The sequence below is a fragment of the Nomascus leucogenys genome, chromosome X (genome assembly GCF_006542625.1).
Source record: "Nomascus leucogenys isolate Asia chromosome X, Asia_NLE_v1, whole genome shotgun sequence".
Lineage (NCBI taxonomy): Eukaryota > Metazoa > Chordata > Mammalia > Primates > Hylobatidae > Nomascus > Nomascus leucogenys.
In genome coordinates, this window is record NC_044406.1 from 44574565 (window position 1) to 44595188 (window position 20624).

The following is a 20624-nucleotide window of genomic DNA, read 5'->3' on the forward strand; positions in this document are numbered from 1 at the left end:
ACTTTGGGAGGCCAAGGCAGTCAGATCACTTGAGGTGAGGAGTCTGAGACCAGCTTGGCCAATATGGTAAAACCCCATCTCTACTAAAAATACAAAAAATAGCTGATTAGCCGGGCATGGTGGTGCACACCTGTAATCCTGCCTACTTGGGAGGCTGAGCCAGGATAATCGCTTGAACTGGGGAGGCAGAGGTTGCAGTGAGCCGAGACTGCATCACTGCACTCCATAGCAAAACTCCGTCTCCAAAACAACAACAAACAGCTAAGTATGTCCCTTTTAAATGAGAAAAACAAATTTTAAACATCAAGAATTATCCAATAATCTGGCTGGGTGCAGTGGCTCATGCCTGTAATCCCAGCACTTTGGGAGGCCTAGGTGGGCAGATCACCTCAGGTCAGGAGTTTGACACCAGCCTGGCCAATAGGGTGAAACCCTGTCTCTACTAAAAATACAAAAGTTAGTTAGCTGGGCATGGTGGCATGCGTCTGTAATCCCAGCTACTCGGGAGGCTGAGGCAGGAGAATCACTTGAACCCAAGAGGCGGAGGTTGCAGTGAGCCAAGATCATGCCATTGCACTCCAGCCTGGGTAACAAGAGTGAAACTCCATCTCAGAAAAAAAAAAAAAATTATCCAATAATCCAGGCAGTCACTACTTAAAAAAAATTATCCAATAAAAAATAACTTTTGTTATTGTCTTGTGCATGTTTTTTCTCAGTGCTCCAAATGCTGCAAATGTACATGCAGAACCTTTATAAAAATAATGTTATTTTAAAAACTAATCAATCTGTAGTTGTTTCAATCCTTCTGATTTATGGGCTAGGAGAGGGAGAAATTGGGTGCAAAAGACTGGAAAATTTGTAATTTTAAAATAAGGTCCATTTGTATAAACCTGAAAGTGTATCACTATTTTTATTAAATATGGAAGAGAAAGATACCTAATCTTACTATCCATTCATAATAACATTCAAAATAAAATTCCTTTTAGCAAAGGAAGCATTATATTGGAAATTCCTTAGATTAAAATAGGTTTTCTACTTCCTTCGCATTGCTCCAGCGTCTTACACACACACACACACACACACACACACACACACACACACACACACACAGAGCTCACAGCTCATATCTTATTAACATAAGATGTAGATTAGAGCATTTTACATTTAATATTTAAAAAATTACGTCAAGTTTTGGCACATGTATGAGTAAATGCATGTTATAGAGTGCTCTTAGTGGTAAGTCATTTTATCAGTCCATTTCAGGTTGCTATAAAATAGTGTCTGAGACTGGGTAATTTATAAAGAAAAGAGTTTCTGGGCCGGGCGAGGTGGCTCACACCTGTAATCCCAGCACTTTGGGAGGCCAAGGCGGGTGGATCACTGGAGGTCAGGAGTTCGAGACCAGTCTAGCCAACATGGCGAAACCCCATCTCTACTAAAAATTCAAAAATTAGCTGGGCGTGGTGGCATGTGCCTGTAATCTCAGCTACTCAGGAAGCTGAGGAAGAAGAAGCGTTTGAACCTGGGAGGTGGAGGTTGCAGTGAGCTGAGATCACGCCACTGCACTCCAGCCTGGGCGACAGAAGGAGACTCCGTCTCAAAAAAATAAAGAAAAAAGAAAAAGAGGTTCTGTAGGCTCTCTTAAAGAAAAGAGGTTCTTTATAAAGAAAAGAGGTTCTTTATAAAGAAAAAGAGTTTCTGTAGGCTCTCTTAAAGAAAAGAGGTTCTTTATAAAGAAAAGAGGTTCTTTATAAAGAAAAGGGGTTCTGTAGGCTGAGAGGTTCAAGGGCATGGCTCCGGCTTCTGGTGAAGGCTTTTGTGCTACATCACAATATTGTGGAGAAGGTTAATGGGGAAGTGGACATTAGCAAAGAGAAGGAAACCCTGAGGGCTTTATAACCCTGCTTTATAACAACTCACTCTCACGGGAGCTAATCCAGTCTCTCTAGAGACAGGACCAAGCCATTCAGGAGGGATTGGGCTGCATAATTCAAACACCTCCTACTAGGCCCCATCTCCCAACACTGCCACACTGGGGATCAAATTTCAACATGAGCTTTGGTGGGGACAAACAGACCATATCCAAACCATTGTAGCCATTTTCATTTTAACAACATTTATTACAAATCACATTTTATAAACACTAGATAAATTACATATAAAAGCTAGACATAAATATAAAGCAAAACAAAAACAGCAGTACTATTAATGCAAGAGAAATAAGCTAATATAATATTTAAACACATATAACTTAACAAAATTACCAATTTTTCATTGTTAATAATTTTTCATAAATTCAAAAGCTATTCAGAAATGAAATGTAATACATTCTGATTACTATCAAAGGTTAGAATTATAGAAACAACCACCATAGCACTACTTATTTTTTAAAATCGTTTCAAACATTCAGAAGCCAAATGACTGTCCTTAAAGACAAATTAAATGGGTAAAAGGTCTTATCTAACTGAAGAATACAAAATTTTAAGCTTTGGTTAATGGGTAATAAGTGTAGTGGAAAATTTTAAATTAACATCTCCCTTATATGTTATATTCCTGACTTGTTGCTCAACTATCATAAAGAACTCAGTTTATAGCTTTATATAACATTGCATTTTATTTTTGAAAAACAAAAAGTATTGTTATTATTTTAAATGTGAATAACAGTGTTTAATAATATCATCATGGCCGGGCGTGGTAGCTCACACCTGTAATCCCAGCACTTTGGGAGGCCGAGGTGGACGGATCACCTGAGGTCAGGAGTTCAAGACCAGCCTGACCAACATGGAGAAACCCGTCTCAACTAAAAATACAAAAATTAGCCAGGCGTAGTGGCGCGTGCCTGTATTCCCAGCTACTCAGGAGGCTGAGGCAGGAGAATCACTTGAACCCAGGAGGCGGATGTTGTGGTGAGCCGAGATTGCACCATTACACTCCAGCCTGGGCAACAAGAGTGAAACTCCATGTCAAAAATAATAATAATAATATAATCATAACAGGATGGAGTCCCTTTAATTTAGCTTAACTAAGGGAAAAACTAATGCCCTCTGACCACTATTTGCAAAGATCATTTGTAAATTGTGATCAAAATTATATTAAATCTGTCACCAACTTTTATTTGCACCTTATGAAATCATATTGATTTTGTAGTATTGAATGCCCTTATAAAAGAATTGAAATGATGCAGTGCTAATGGTTAGCACAAGGCCACGCACAGGGTGCGTGCTCAATATTACTAATTAATTTAAAGTGAAAATCTTTTAATGTATTATTTCTGCACCTTAACATGCAATTCAATGTAGTAGTTATTAACCCAAAAATATCCAAAAACATTTTAAACATGAAAATACATTTTAGTAACAATCATAGGAATGTTTACAAGTGGTTATTTTCAGTCTTAGTTTTATCAAAATAGAATTAAATTTCAGATTCCTTTTAAAAATAGGTCTATGAAAGCTGATTTCATAATAGCTGCTATATGTGATGTGGATGGCAGATTCAGTGCCTTCTCACAAGTTCAACCTATTGACACCTCTTGAACCAATTACTTTAGATTACAACATACCCCTTAAAACAGAGTTTCCCCTGAAGACTGAATCCGTGCATCTGAGGATTGGGTCCAAGAATGTGGATTTTTAAACAAGTAGCTTTCCTCTGCTTCCTGGTAAATTATTATGATCAGGTAGATTTGGGAAACAGTGCTTTAAAGCAACCAAAATAATGTTATCATACTTGAACATTACTTGATATGAATGGCATATCTAATGAAAAATGTATCAAGCTTTTTAATAATCTGCATAGCTTATCATCATGCCTATTTCTTACCTAAAAGTCACAAGGTTTTGTTCTAATTCTCTTGATAGCCCAGAAGAGCTAATAAAAGTTATCACCTTTTTAAAAACTGCTGGTGATTGGGCTTCTACAGTTTTAGCATTGCATATACCTTTTCTTATCAGGAAGCAGAAGAATCATATAGCAGTTGCATTAAAAAACTAAACAATGTGTAATTTATTCAAATAATCATACTACTTACGAAGTAGTCTTTAAATAGCTATACCAACATCTGTTAGTAGAGTTACTTGCCAAGCTGGTTATCAAATGCCTATTTCTTTAAAAAATTCAATTTACAAAGTATTATGTCAACTCCATGTATAAAATCTCATTTGCCATATAATGCAACTAGGAAGCAATTATATAACTGGATATGTGTACATAAAAATATGCATAGGTTCATTCTAATTGATTGACTAGTAACAAATCCCTCTAAAATGAAAAAGGTAAAATAAGCAATGATATGGAGTCTCAAAAAAAGTATCATGGAGCACTGAGGAAAGTTTAAATTATTAGAGATTTGAAAGAACATTTAAATAGGATTAAAATAATAAACTGTTAGCTACTTCTATTTTCTAATAATATCATATGCAGAGAAACAAAACTGCAAGCTTATTAAAATGGGTTAAATAGCTTTTAAGGTGATTAAAACTACTTAATTTAAAATGAATTATTTTTGAACCTCAAGTAAATGATGTAATAGTCAACAATTTATTAAAAAATAAACTTTAACAGTTTTAGCATTAGTAAAAACCATTGCTAATACACAAAAGTATATAATCAAATTCTATATTCACAAGTTGGGAAAGGCTTAATACTAAGTCCTGGTTCCACATTGCACTTCATATTCCCATCTGTATATCAGCAAAGTTGTAGAAGCTGTCTACATCTCCAGATGCCATCTCCTTGCTTTCAGATACAAACATCTATTTTAAATAGAAAATTTTTAAAAAAAAAGTACCAAGTACTTCAGAATGCCAAAGCCCATGTTCTCCACAGAACAAAGTCCCAAGCTAATTATTCAAAAGAAGTTCATCATTTATAATGACAATATTTAACCTGTAGATTTTCTTTAGAATTCATGTAATACAGTTTGAATAGCTATAATGTAAATTAAGCTCTTTTGGAAGCACTTATATAATTAAGGTCTCTGCTTTCATAATACTTGAGTTGTATTTTATTACATCTGGACTTTTACAACACTCAATATTATGGAAGCTACTGAATAAGAGTCACTTAAAAACTCTTTTTCTATTTTCTAATAATAATCTCAGTAGTCTGAGCAGCAAAACTTGAGATTATCCCTTTCAAAGCTGCTAAAGATATATTACTATTTTTTATTTTATTTTATTTATTTTTGAGACAGATCCTTGCTCTGTTGCCCAGGCTGGAGTGCAGTGGTGCAATCATGGCTCACTGTAGCCTAGACTTCTGGACTCAAGTGATTCTCCTGCCTCAGCCTCCCAAGTAGCTGGGACTACAGGTGTGCACCACCATGCCTAGCTAGTTTTTTTGTTTTGTTTTGTTTTGTTTTTTACTTTTTGTACAGTCTATGTTGCCCAGACTGGTCTTGAACTCCTGGGCTCAAGCAGTCTTCCCGCTTCAGCCTCCCAAAGTGCTGGGATTACAGGTGTGAGCCACCACACCCAGCCTACTATTTTTAAATAAACTATCTGCTAAACATCAATGAAGCAATACTCAATAGAACCCTTCTAAAGTAGCTTTTACAAATGTCAGCAAGGAATTAGAGCAGATGTGGGTTCTATTCTAGCTTTATCGTAAACTAGCATATGATGCTGACAATTTAATAAACCTCTGTGGGCTCAGTAACTACACCTTTTAGAGCTGGATTAGATAATCTCTAAATCATTCAGCTCTAAAAGTCCAAATTATAACCATTTTATCTCTGTTTCCTTGTCTATTCAACCTGGTATTTTCCCTCTCCCTTAGTACTACTGTGATGATAAAATGAGATCAAAGACAAAGTACTTTAATTTTTGTAAATTCAAGGAATCATAAGCCAAATCAGATGATAAAACCAAAATGTCCTCCCAGGTATTTATCAAAAAGTAGTCAACTATAGATTTGCTAATGTGATCCTCTATGTTTGGTTTTAAATTTATTTATGTCTGAAATTCTTAGATACAGCAACTTCATCAATATATTTAGAAAATGCCTACATGTGATGATTTCTATGTATACCTGGAGTTCAATTTTTGGTGAAGCATTATGAAGCAAGTAAAAATGAACCCTGGGCAACAGGATCGTCCATCTAAAGACTATAATCTTAGAAATAAAATATTTTCAACAAATCAGTATTTTTAAAAATGCAAAGACTTGAAAAGACATTTGATGAGACTTTTTACCTTAGAAACTTATATACTATAGAAGGTTTTTAATAAATAGATTCTTATTTTGTAATTATTTTAAACAATTAAAGTTTTAGTTTGGCAAGAAAAAAATCACAGCTTAGTTCCCAATTATTTATCAAAGGTTCTAAAAATCATGATCTGCTTTAAACACACACACACACACACACACACACACACACACACACACACCCCAAAAATTCCAAGCAACATTAGGGACAAAAGTATTAAAGTATTATTTGACTGTAAGGAAAAGGAGATGAAATAAAAAGTTAGAATGAAATACAGTCAATAAAATCTTGTACCTTGGTCCCATTGAATATCTCGTTTACAATAAGTTGACATCCTTCTACAGCACCATCTCCATTAAACTCCAAGGCAATAACAGGACCTATAAGCAAACCCAAGAAACGTTTTCTTAACACAAATATAAATATATTCTAAATTTAATCTTTTTATTCTTCCCTGAAGAATCTCCAGCATCTTCTTTGAGGGTGAAAGAGAAGGAAGAGGAAAGCAGACAGATGGGACATATCACCTCAGCTGCTTCTTCCTACGCTAATCATAAAACAAATTAACACAGTCTCATAACAAGTAGCTTCAGTACTATTATAGGACTAGTGTCACATTTTTAAAGTGTTGTAAATAGTCTGGCTTTTCTGGTTCTCATTCTTCTATAAAAACCGCAGAAATTCTACTCATTTAGGAGTATAAAAATAGTTGATAAAATAGCAAATAAGATCAAAAGCAATCCAAGTCAACATAAGTAGGTTTTGCCAGGCAGCCAGCCTTGCTTCCAACTCTCCTACTTACCAGCCAAGTTCTAGGCCACCAATAATGAAGCTAAGCCAAATAGGAATTGAGGCCAGGCACCAAAAGTGATGACCATCTGAAAGTATTTTCCTTGAGTGTGTCTTAAAGCTACATTCTAGAAACATAGACAAAGTTTTTACTTTTTAATCCTTTTAATAGAATATTTGTGCCTCCTTTCTCATACATTAATTTGAAAACATTAAAAACCTCCTACAGTGATGGAAAAGTCTTGATCTCCAGGAAATTACAAATGTATCGAAAAAAGACATAAACCAACATAGAATAATGAAGTACTAAGTAATGAAATACTAGAGTGAATGAATATGAAACACTAAATTGAATGTAACCGTGTGCTGCAGTACAAGGTACAAGAATGAGAAAGAAAAGGTTACACTACATTGGGCATCAAGATAACTGAAGGCTTGTGATTTTTTTTTTTCTTGGAGGCTTGTGATATAATACAGACAACAAATACAGAAAAGGCAGGATATAGTGGTCCCTAGGTATCTGCATAGGATTGGTTCCATTGGTTGCTCAAATCCCTTATATATTAATAAAATGGTATAGTATTTGCATATAACTTATGCACATCCTCCTGTATACTTTATTAAAAATGTATTAAAAATTTTTTTAGAGATAGAATCTCACGGCTGGGCACAGTGGTTCATGCTTGTAATACTAGCATTTTGGGAGGTCGAGGCAGGAGGATCACAAGCCCTGGAGTTCAAGACCAGCCTAGGCAACAAAGCAAGACCCCGTCTCTACAAAAAAATTAAAAAATTAGCTGGGTGCAGGGTCACAGGCCTGTAGTCCCAGCTACTCCAGGGACTGAGATGGAGAGATCACTTGAGCCCAGGAGTTTGAGGTCAGCAAGCCATGATCAAGCCACTGCACTCTAGCCTGGACAACAGGGTGAGACCATGTCTCCAAAAAAAAAAAAAAAAAAAAAAAAAAAGATATGGGGTCTATGTTGCTCAGTCTGGTCTCAATCTCTTGGCTTCAAGCAATCCTCTTGCCTTCACCCCTGGCCAGGAGTTCAAGAAAATATTGTAATAAAACATCTAACCTTACAAAAGAAAAGCTTAAAATCTTAAATTTTTATTTAGAAATATCAATGTAAACTCATGATCTTTTCCTTTTTAAAAATACATAGTTTCTAGCTATGTCCACTGAAAAAGCTTAAAAGAAATGACAACCCAGTAATACACGGCACCTAACATGTATTTCTAAATATCATTCTAAATATCATTCCCCATTAAAAATAACTAAGTAATCTTAGAAAAATAGATGATTCCATGTCTGGGGCAAGAAATGGACTAAGATCAACGTGGAATATTTTCTTCAGCCAAAAAGTACTGAAGCTATCAAAGGCCAGTGGGGTTCTATCAAAAGGAGACAGAAGCCAGCCTGAAGGGGCTCCCAATGGCCAAAGATGAGACATAGTGAAACAGAAGGAATAATGACTCTGATTTATTAAAATGTACTAAATATATAAAAAGTCATGAGTTCATAATGATACTTAGAGAGATCCTTCTTACTACCAGATGTTTTTAAGGAAAATAAAAAAAGAAGAGAGAAACAAAATTCACTGTATACCAATGGAGGTTGCTACGGCACCAATTCACTACTCTGAAAATTGATGCTTATTTTTCTCTTTATTTATTCTGCTTTTTTGACATGAAGCATATTTCAAGTTAACCAAACAGCTCTGGCATACAAGGAGTTCTGTTAACATCTGTTAATAAATGCAGAGGTAGTGACAAGATTAAAAAGTAAGTTTGCCAAAAAAAAAAAAAAAGAAAGAAAGAAAGAAAATACAGAAAACAGTCATTTTGCAATGCCTATTAAAACAATTGGTTCAGGCAACAATCATCAATGGTTTTAGCATCCCACAGAGAAGACTGCAGGAAACTCTACAATAAAAAGATAAGGTCATCACCGTGTAAACCCAACCATTAAAACTTAGTATCCCTAAAAGTACAACAATCAAACATTATGTGCCTTCTCAATTAATGCAACAGGAAACGGTACCATCTATGTATTCCTGCCAAAAAAAAAATAAAAATAAAAAAAGAACTAAACCTGAACGTAAACAAGGCTTTGATCTAACTTCTAGTCTACAAGAAATATGGAGGAACAAATTAAACAACCTCATGAATACTATAACATAATTGACCAAGCTTCTTTCCCAAGACAAAGGCAAGAAAAAAAGAAGTAAAGGGGGAACACCTGTTTTTGATTAAGAGTGATATAAGATTTAAAAAAAAAAAAAAACCAAATACAGTAAGTGGGTCTATTTTAGATCTGGATCAAATTAACTGTAAAAACACAAAGAATTATTTTAGTAAGTAGGTAAATTTGCATATGGACTGAATATTAGAGGATATTAAGGAATTATTGTTAATTATGTTAAATGTGATAATGCACTGTAGTTAAGAAAACATTTTTGTTTTAAGATAATGAAATATTAAGAAAACATTTTTAATTTTGTTTTAAGATAATGAAATATTTAGGGATGAAATGACAGGATTAATCAATTTGATTAAAATGTTTTAGCAAACAATGAGATTTTTTTTTTAAGTATGGCAAGAAGTTGATGAAACTGGGTGATGGGTACACATGGGGGTCATTGTACTCTCTACATTTAGTACATTTGGAAATTTGCAAAATGAGTTTAAAAAGTACTTTAAACCTAATAATACTGAACTAAAAAGAAAAAGTTGATAATAAATGTAGGGTTTCCAGTTTTGCAAGGTAGAAAGTTTGAATTAAGGTAGAATATAGTTTCATCACTACAAGGAAATACAGTGTGTGTGTGTGTGTGTGTGTGTGTGTGTGTGTGTGTGTGTGTGTATTTAAGTTAGACATTTATTATTAAAAGTTCCAGTCTTTCTATAAAGAACATGTAATCTAGAATTCAGAAATACAATCTTGGTAGAATTACTCAGGTATATAACTTGATTGATATTATTTGACTAGAATATGATAAACTTCCAATAAATGACCTAATAATTTTCCAACAAAAAAAGTGGACAAATGCATTTGTTTTAACATGTGTGGATAATCTTAAATTTAAAAAGACTACAATGTTTGTCTTATATGCTTGACATAGATTTGCAACTCAGTAGTATATGGTGTTCCTAGAAAGCAGCTGAAGACCTGGTATATAGAGGAAATATGAGGGGTGGTGCTAGAAGACAGACATCTGTGGAATGATTCACATCCTCTCAAATTAGGAGGATGGAGGCCTGCTTCATTAAGAAGCTCAGGGTCGGGTGGGGGTGGGGGTGGGGAAAACACTTAACAACATGGGGAACCGTCAGGGGAATCCCCTTATTTCTGTTTTGCATATGAAGACTCCTAGAGCAGCCAGGTGAAGCTCTCTAGTTTAATAAAAATCATGGAAGAGTCTGAAGACTCTTCCTAAGTGTTAATAGGGATTTTTATCAGCTTATTTTGGTTGCAGTTTCCAATTTTTGAAAATGTTTAGGTAATCTTTTCCATGTTCCCAAATCCTAATTCTTTAGATTCATTAGTGTTGAAACAATGCTTTCTCATGTCTCAATTCTTTGTTTATGCATTCTTTTCATATGTATTAAACAAACAAAAAACCTTAAAAAAACTACAATGTTGACAATGCACTTGCTAAGCACTACTAAATTTTTTAAAAACTACAATGTTGACAGCACACTTGTTAAACACTGCTATTTGTCCCTCTATCTAATGATGATGCCAATTACTGTGATTATTTCTAACTGAACTATGAGGTCAACAAGGATTACTGGTCATGCTTTTAGTGTTTTAATATGAACATCTTATTCAGAGAGTTCATGGTAGCTTTACATCTAAATATTTCAGCTGTCATGAAAAATTATGAGACTCTGAAGCAGACAAAAAAGATTTCTGGATGTCTTATCTAGTGAACCCTTCTGAGTTACCTAACACGACCTTGGAACAAGCCACTATGTCTCAATTAGATGACTGCAACAGCCTCCTAGCTGGTCTCTGCTTCCCCATTAAAGCAACCGGTGACAGGATTTACACTTTAAAAGGACAATGACATTCCTCTGCTCTAAAACTGCCTATAAAGTATGATCTATAGTTTTATTTTTAATTGCTCTAAAAATAAGTGACAGTTCAGGCCAGGCACAGTGGCTCACTCCTGTATTCCTAGCACTTTGGGAGGCTGAGGCAGGCAGATCACTTTCGCCCAGGAGTTCAAGACCAGCCTAGGCAACATGGCAAAGCCCCATCTCTACAAAAAAATACAAAAATTAGCCAGGCGTAGTAGCCCATGTCTGTAGTCCCAGCTATTCGGGAGACTGAGGTAGAAGAATCACCTGAGCTCTGGAGGTCGAGGCTGCAGTGAGCCGAGATCAAGCCACTGCGCTCCAGCCTGGGCATCAAAGTGAGATCCTGTCTCAAAAACAAACACACAAACAAACAAAAAAACACCAGACAGTTCAAAGCAATAACATTAACAACGTATTAGGTGTTTATAGCACATGCAACAGTAATATATGACAATATGACACAGGGATGAGAAGGAAGAATTAAGAATATAATGTTATCAGGTCCTTAGATGACAGGTGAAGTTGTGTAATATTAGAAGGTAGACTCAAATTATTTAAAAATATTTGCTGTAAAACCCAACATAACCATTAAATAAGTTTTTGAAGAAGAGGTATAAATATAAGTCAATAGACAAGATTAAGTGGAATTATAAAATTGCTAAAAAGAAAAAGAGGTAATAAGAAAAAAAGAACAAATGGAACAAATCAGCTAGCAAAATGAAAGATTTTGATCCAACTGTATCAATAATCCCTTTCAATGTGAATGGTCTAAATACAGCAGTTAAAAGAGACTGGATTGAAAAGCAAAAACCAACTACATGCTGTATACAAAACACTCTAAATATACAGCCTTGATAAGCTACAAGAAGAAAGATAAATCTTTAAAATAAAACACTAACCAAATGAAAGCTAGAGTAGCTATATTAATTTGAGATGAAGTAGATTTCAGAACAAGGAAAATTATCAGAGATAAAGAAAGACATCACAGTCAGACATGGTGGCTTGTGCCTGTAATCCCAGCTACTCAGGAGGCTGAGGTGGGAGGATTACTTGAGCCCCAGGAGTTCAAGGCTGCAGTGAGCTATGACTGTACCACTGTACCCCAGACTGGGTGACAGAGCAAGAACCCCTCTCTTAAAAAAATGAGGGACATCACATAACGATGAAGGATTCTCCAAGAAGATATAACAATCCTAAATGTGTATGCACATAATAACAGAGCTTCAAAATACATGAGACAAAACCTGACAGGATCTGAAAAGAGAAACAGACAAATCCACAATTACAGTTGGAGACTTCAACACTCCTCTCTCATTGATTTATGGAACAAGTAGGCAGAAAATCAGCAAGGATACAGATAACCTGAATAGCACTATCAACCAACTTGACCTAGTGGACATTTATAGAAAATTCAACCAAGCAACAGCAGATTACACATTCTTCTCAGATGCACATAGAATATTCACCAAGATAAGCCATATTCTGTGCCATAAAATACATTTTAATATAGAAAACAGAAATCATACAAATGTATATTCTTGGACCATAACAGGATTTAGAAATCAATAATAGAAATATACCTGGGCAATCCCCAAATGTTTGGAAATTAAACAATTATACTTCTAAATAATCCGTGGATTTAGTGAGGTCTCAAGGGAAACTAAAAAATATTTTTAACTAAATCAGGAGTCAACATACTTTTTCTGTAAAGGGCCAGACAGGAAATATTTCAGGCTTTGTGCACCATAATGTAATAGATAAAAGAATGAGTGGCTGGGCGTGGTGGCTCACGCCTGTAATCCCAGAACTTTGGGAGGCTGAGGCAGGCAGATCACCTGATGTCAGGAGTTTGAGACTAGCCTGGCCAACATGGTGAAACCCCATCTCTACTGAAAATACAAAAATTAGCCGGGCGTGGTGGCAGGCACCTGTAATCCCAGCTACTTGGGAGGCTGAGGCAGGAGAATCGCTTGAACCCGGGAGGCGGAGGTTGCAGTGTGCCACTGCACTCCAGCCTGGGTGACGAGAGCAAAACTCCATCTCAAAAAAAAAAAAAAAAAAAAAGGAATGAGCATGGCTGTGCTCCAGTAAGACTTCATTACTTCATTTATCAAAGCAGGCAGTGGGCCATAATTTGCCAAACTCTGAATTAAATAAAAATGAAAATACAACATATCAAAATTTGTGAGATGCAGCTAAAGAAGTGCTTCAAGGAAAAATTGTAACATTAAATAACAGATAGTCAATCCTCATTATATGCAGATCCCTTCATTTCAAATTCACCTACTTGCTAAAATTCATTTGTAACTCCCCAAATCAATGCTTGCAGTGCTTTCATGGTTGTTTGTGGACATGCACAGTGGCAAAAAATTAGAATTGCCTGATGTGCATGCTCCCAGCTGAGGTTGAACAAGGTGACACTCAGCCTTTTTGTTTCAGCTATTGTACTATAAGAAAGTGTCCTGCCGGGCGCGGTGGCTCACGCCTGTAATCCCAGCACTTTGGGAGGCCGAGGTGGGCGGATCACGAGGTCAGGAGATCGAGACCATCCTGGCTAACATGGTGAAACCCCGTCTCTACTAAAAATACAAAAAATTAGCTGGGCGTAGTGGCGGGCGCCTGTAGTCCCAGCTACTCGGGAGGCTGAGGCAGGAGAATGGCGTGAACCCGGGAGGCAGAGCTTGCAGTGAGCCGAGATTGTGCCACTGCACTCCAGCCTGGGTGACAGAGCGAGACTCTGTCTCAAAATAAATAAATAAATAAATAAATAAAAATAAAATAAAAAATAAAATAAAAAATAAAAGAAAGTGTCCTTTGTGAGGTCTAGGTAGTGCCGTATTTTTTCACATTTTTGTGCTTTTTGTTGGTGATTTTGCCTGTTTAAAATATCCCCTAGGCCAGGCACAGTGGCTCATGCCTGTAATCCCAGCACTTTGGGAGGCTGAGGAGGGAGGATTGCTTGAGGCCAGAAGTTCGAGATCAGCCTGGGTAACATGGCAAGACCCCAACTCTACAACATTGTTTAAAAAAATAGCTGGGGGCTGGACGTGGAGGCTCATGTCTGTAATCCCAGCACTTTGGGAGGCCAAGTTGGGTGGATCACCTGAGCCCAGGAGTTCAAGACCAGCCTGGGCAACAAAGCAAGACCCTACCTCTTTTATGTTAAAAAACAGCTGGGCATGGTGGAGCGCACCTGTAGTCCTAGCTCCTTGGGAGTCTGAGGTGGGAGGATCACCTGAGCCCATGAGTTTGAGGTTACAGTGAGCTATGGTCATACCACTGCACTCTAGCCTAAGTGACAGAGCAAGACCCTGTCTCCAAAAAAATAAAATAGCCCCCAAACACAGTGCTGAAGTGCTGTCTAATGGCTCCTAAACTGAGGAAGGTTGTGATGTGCCTCATGAGAAAATGTGTTAGATAAGCTTTGCTCCAGCATCAGTTCTAGTGCTGTTGGCTGTGAGTTCAATGTTAATGAATCAACAGTATATGCTAAATAAGGTATCTTTAAACAGAAACACACATTAAACAAAGTTATGTATTGCACCAGGCGCGGTGGCTCATGCCTGTAATCCCAGCACTTTGGGAGGCCGAGGCAGGCGGATCACCTGAGGTCAGGAGTTTGAGACCAGCCTGACCAACATGGAGAAACCCTGTCTCTACTAAAAATACAAAATTAGCCGGGCGTGGTGGCACATGCCTGTAGTCTCAGCTGCTCAGGAGGCTGAGGCAGGAGAATCACCTGAACCCGGGAGGCGGGGGTTGCGGTGAGCCGAAATCACACCATTGCACTCCAGCCTGGGCAACAAAAGCAAAACTCTGCCTCAAAAAAAAAAAAAAAAAAGTATATATGAAAACCTACAACTGACGGCCGGGCGCGGTAGCTCACACCTGTAATCCCAGCGCTTTGGGAGGCCGAGGCGGGCGGATCACCGAGACCAGCCCGACCAACATGGAGAAACCCTGTCTTCATCAAAAATACAAAATTAGCTGGGCGTGGTGGCGCACCTGTAATCCCAGCAACTCAGGAGGCTGAGGCAGGAGAATCACTTGAACCTGGGAGGCAGAGGTTGCAGAGAGCCGAGATCACGCCATTGCAGTCCAGCCTGGGCAACAAAGAGCGAAACTCCGTCTTAAAAAAAAAAAAGGAAAGGAAAACCTACAACTGACATAATTCCTTTTAAAATTTTAATTTAATTTTTTTTAAGAGATGGGGGTCTCACTTTGTTGTTCAGGCTGGTCTTGAACTCTTGGCTTCAAGCAATCTTCCTGCCTTGGCCTCCCAAACTGCTGGGATTACAGGCATAAGCAACTGTGCCTAGACCTGACATCATTGTTTTTGTTGTTTTTGTTGTTTTGAGACAGGATCTCCTTGGGTCACTCCCCGCCAGGCTGGAGTGCAGTGATGTGATCTCAGCTAACTGGAACCTCTGCCTCCCAGGCTCAAGTGATCCTCCCATCTCAGTCTCCCAAGTAGCTGGAACTACAGGCACGCACCATCACACACCTAACTAATTTTTGTATTTTTTTTTTGTAGAGATGAGGCTTTGCCTTATTGCCCATGCTGGTCTCAAACTCCTGGACTCAAGTGATCCACCTGCCTCAGCCTCCCTAAGTGCTGGGACTACAGGCATGAGCCACTACACCTGGCCACTGACATCATTCTTTTTCTTTTTTCTTTCTTTTTTTTTTTTTTTTGAGATGGAGTATCGCCCTGTCTCCTAGGCTGGAGTGCAGTGGCGCGATCTTGGCTCACTGCAACCTCCACCTCCTGGGCTCAAGCGATTCTTCCTGCCTCAGCCTCCCGAGTAGCTGGGATTACAGGCAAGTGCCACCACGCCCGGCTAATTTTTTGTATTTTTAGTAGAGATGGGGTTTCACCATGTTGGCCAGGCTGGTCTCGAACTCCTGGCCTCAAGTGATCACCCACCTTGGCCTCCCAAAGTGCTGGGATTACAGGTGTGAGCCACCGTGCCTGGCCTACATCATTCGTAAAGGTGAGCCTGAACACTTGCAGAATATTGATGGAGGGCATCTTTGCCTTGCTCCTGAGATCAGCCTTCAGAGTAGCTGGGGCTACAGGCGCATGACACCATGCTCGGCTAATTTTTTTTTTTTGTAGAGACAAAGTCTCATTATGTTGCCTAGGCTGGTTTCAAACTCCTGGGCTCAAGCAATCCTCCTACCTCGGCCTCCCAAAGTGTTGGGATTACAGGCATAAGCCACCACGCCTGGCCTATCTTGACAGGTTTCCTGTGAATCTAAAATTGTTTCAAAATTAAAAGTTGATTTAAAAAAACACAATGAGATACCATGACACACCTATTGGAAAACTGACAATACCAAATGCTAGCAAATTACCCAAGTGATTTGAAAAGTTATGTACGCTCAAAAACCTATATACAATGCAGGTCCCTCAGAAAACTAAAAATAGGACTACAACATGATCCAGCAATTCCACAACTGGGTACAGATCCAAATGCAAGGAAATCAGTATGTCACAGAGATATTTGCACTCGTGATCACTGCAGAACTATTCATAATTGTCAAAATATGAAATCGGCCTAACTGCCCATCAACAGATAAATGGATAAAGAAAATGTGTTACACTTATACAATGGAATATTATTCAGCCATAAAAGGAATGAAATCCTGTCATTTGCAGCAACATGGATGGAACTAGGGACCACTAGGTTAAGTGAAATAAGCCAAGCACAGAAACACAAATATCACATGCTCTCACTCATATGTGGGGGCTAAAAAATGTGGATCTTATGAAGATAGAGAGTAGATTGGTGGTTATGAGAGGCTGGAAAAGGGGACTTTGGGATGGGGGGGAATGTGGAGAAAAAAAGACAATGTAAATGTATTACCACTGAACTGTATACTTAAAAATGGTAAAGATGGTAAATTATGTATGTATATTTTACCTCAATAAAAAAACTTACACACAAATGTTTATAGTGGCTTTATTCATAATTGGCAAAACTGGAAACAAGCAGGATGTCCAACAATTGAATGGAAAAACAAACTGGTACATCAATACAAGGAATACTATTTAGCAATAAAAAGGAACAAGTTGGCTGGGAGCGGTGGCTCACACCCGTAATCCCAGCACTTTGGGAGGCCGAGGCAGGCGGATCACCTGAGGTCAGGAGTTCGAGACCAGCCTGGCCAGAATGGTGAAACCCTATCTCTACTAAAAATACAAAAATTAGTTGGGTGTGGTGGCAGGCACCTGTAATCCCAGCTACTCGGGAAGCTGAGGCAGGAGAATCGCTTCAACCCAGGAGGTGGAGGTTGCAGTGAGCCAACATCACGCCATTGCACTCCAGCCTAGGCAACAGAGTGAGACTCTTTGTCAAAAAAAAAAAAAAGACAAAAGAAAAAAAAAGGAACAAGTTATTGAGTCACCTAGCAAGAAGACTGAATCATAAATACATTTTAATAAATGAAGCCAGACTCAAAAGGCTACATGTTGTATGTTTCCATTTATGGTACACTATGGAAAAGACAAAATCATAAGGACAGGAGACAAATCAGTTGCCAGGAGTTGTGGTTGACTGACTAAAGGGGCCACACAAGGGAAATTTTTAGGGAGAACTGTTTTCCATGGTACTGGGGTGATAAATGGGGTGGTGGACTTTATGCACTCATCAAAACTCATGCCAACTGAATTACTGTATGCAAATTTTTAAAAATTAACCAAGATGTCACGGTATCCAAGGATGGAATGCAGCTTGTGACAAATGAATCTAACAGTATTATAAATGTGTGCCAATACTTCAATGAAGGGGATAAGGGAAAAAGGAGCTGACCTCAGGACTTTGGAAAACTTTTGAGTGGCTACTGTAAGGCTAAAGACAAGACTGTATAATACCAACTGCACTCTAGTTGGTAAATAAGTTTCTCACAGGGGTATGGGTTAGTAATTCTAAAACTACATTATATTTATACTAGGGTTAAACAAATAAGTGAATAAAATGTACATAATGGAAGCCAGGTTTCTCACTTTCAGAGTAAGAAGTCACAAAAAAGCAAGGGAAGGGATGCTAGAATGAACCCTGTGGTGCTGGATTAGGGTCAGAGGTATTTTAATAGATAGACAGATACAGGATTATAGATGTGTGTGTATATACAGGTTAAGAGCCATACATGTATTTTTTACCTTTGTCTGTTGAAAGGGCCTAGAACCAGTGGTACCCCGTTAGTAAAGGGCACACCTAACACCCAGATCTTGGTTTTTTTTTTTTTTTTTTTTTTTGAGACGGAGTCTCACTCTTTCACCCAGGCTGGAGTGCAGTGGCGCGATCTCGGCTCATTGCAGGCTCCGCCCCCTGGGGTTCACGCCATTCTCCTGCCTCAGCCTCCCGTGTAGCTGGGACTACAGGCACCGGCCACCTCGCCCGGCTAATTTTTTGTATTTTTAGTAGAGACGGGGTTTCACCGTGTTAGCCAGGATGGTCTCGATCTCCTGACCTCGTGATCCGCCCACCTCGGCCTCCCAAAGTGCTGGGATTACAGGCGTGAGCCACCGCGCCTGGCCCCAGATCTTGGTTTCTAACTATCATTCTAGAATAAAAGAAACCAGGGTTCCTTGGAGAAATGGTTGATACTAGTTCTGGAGCAAGGAAAAATACAGGATGAGCCTAGAGCATCCTGTAGGGCCAGAAAGTAAGGAAGTGTTCAAAATTCAAAAGGATGGGGCATGTCAAAGGGACAAAAAAGCCAACCTAAAAGAGCTCCAGGTGGTTAAAACCAGAACAATTTGATAGTATTGGATTATAACTTAAAAGAATAAAATACACATCCATGAGAAATAAATGACTGAATAAATGGGGAGAAGGGACAAATTTTTTTTTTTTTTTTGAGACAGAGTCTCACTCTGTCGCCCAGGCTGGACTGCGGTGGCAATCTTGGCTCACTGCAATCTCCACCTCCCAGGTTCAAGTGATTCTGCTGCCTCAGCCTCCCAAGTAGCTGGGACTACAGGCATGCGCCACCACGTCCAGCTAATTTATGTATTTTTAGTAGAGATGGGGTTTCACCATGTTGGCCAGGATGGTCTCGATCTCTTGACCTTGTGATCCGCCCGCCTCAGCCTCTCAAAGTGCTGGGATTATAGGTGTGAGCCACCACACCCAGCCAGGACAAATGTTTCTTACAGAATTCCAAATAATGTATGTGGATATTCCTGTCTCCCGATGGTAGAGCTTAATTCTCCTCTCCTTGACTGTGTGTTGATCTTAGTGACTCATTTTCAAAGAACAGAGTATGGAAAGGGAAACATGGAAACTTTACAGCAGAGAAATCTGGCAGATACCACCTCATATTGACATCATGTGCCCTGTGATATCGTGATGAGAAGGGCACTTCCTCTTCCTAAAAACCCGTAACCCTAGTCTAACCAGAGGAAAATGTCAGATAAACATAAATTGAGGAACATTCTACAAAATAATTGACCACTACTATTCAAAAGTTTCAAGATTATGAGAAACAACGAAGACTGAAGAAATGTCACATCTGTCACAGGAAATTAAGGAGACATGGCAACAAAAAGCAATGTGGGATCTTGGATTGAATTCTGGAACTGAAAAAGGACATAAGTTGAAAAACTGGTAAAATTTGAATAAAGTCTGTAGTTTAAGTTAGCATTTTACCAATGTAAATTTCTTAGCTTTGACAAATGTACTATGGTTATGTTAACATTTAGGGAAGCTAGGTAAGGGATATACAGAAACTTTCTGTACTATCTTTGCAATTTTTCTGTAAACCTAAAATCATTCCAATATAAAAAGTTTATTTTAAAAAAGCCCACAAATGTCCGGTAGCATCTCATCTCACTCAGACTACTATAGAAGCCAGAGTCTCTACAGTGGCCTACAAGGCCCTTCATTATCTGACTCTCTCTCTACTTCTCAGACCTCATCTACTATGTTGAATAATTGAATGAATTACTCCCTAAAACAAAAGAACCCAAGTCTGACTAATCTGGAGAACTATCAAAAAAGGAACATTCCAAGGGTACATCTCAAAGATTTCTGAATCAGGCTTTCTGGGGTGGGAGTAGAAAATTTGTTTATTGGCTGGGCTTGGTGGCTTATGCCTGTAATCTCAGCACTTTAGGAGGTGAGGCGGACGGATCACATGAGCCCAGGAGTTTGAGACTAGCCTGGGCAACATGGCAAAATGCCGTCTCTACAAAAAATACAAAAATTAGCTGGGTATGGTAGTGCACGCCTGTAGTCCCAGCTACCTGGGAGGCTGAGGTGAATGGATCGCTTGAGCCCAGGAGTCAGAGGTGGGAAGATTGCTTGAGCCCCGGAGACAGAGGTTGCAGTGAGCCGAGACTGCACCACTGCACTCTAGCCTGGGCAACAGAGTGAGACCCTGTCTCAAAAAAAAAAAAAAAAAAAAAAAAAGAAAGGAAAGGGAAAGGGAAAGGGAAAGGAAAGGAAGAAAGAAAATTTGTTAATGTATTTATGTATTTGAGACAAGGTCTCGCTCTGCTGCCCAAGCCCAAGTGCAGTGGCGTGATCATGGG

The 20624-nt window shown here is 38.5% G+C and overlaps 1 protein-coding gene across 1 annotated transcript in view; it reads right to left on the bottom strand.

Moving 5' to 3' along the window:
- Nucleotides 1–2099: 2099 nt before the first annotated feature.
- Nucleotides 2100–20624, bottom strand: part of RP2 (RP2 activator of ARL3 GTPase) — a 46084-nt gene continuing 27559 nt past the window's right edge. Inside the window, exons 4-5 of the mRNA XM_030807472.1 lie at nucleotides 6503–6588; nucleotides 2100–4754 (exon numbers count right to left, since the gene is read on the bottom strand). Of these exons, the coding sequence (XP_030663332.1) occupies nucleotides 4671–4754; nucleotides 6503–6588 (170 nt within the window). The 3' untranslated portion in view covers nucleotides 2100–4670. The remainder of the gene's footprint in view (nucleotides 4755–6502; nucleotides 6589–20624) is intronic.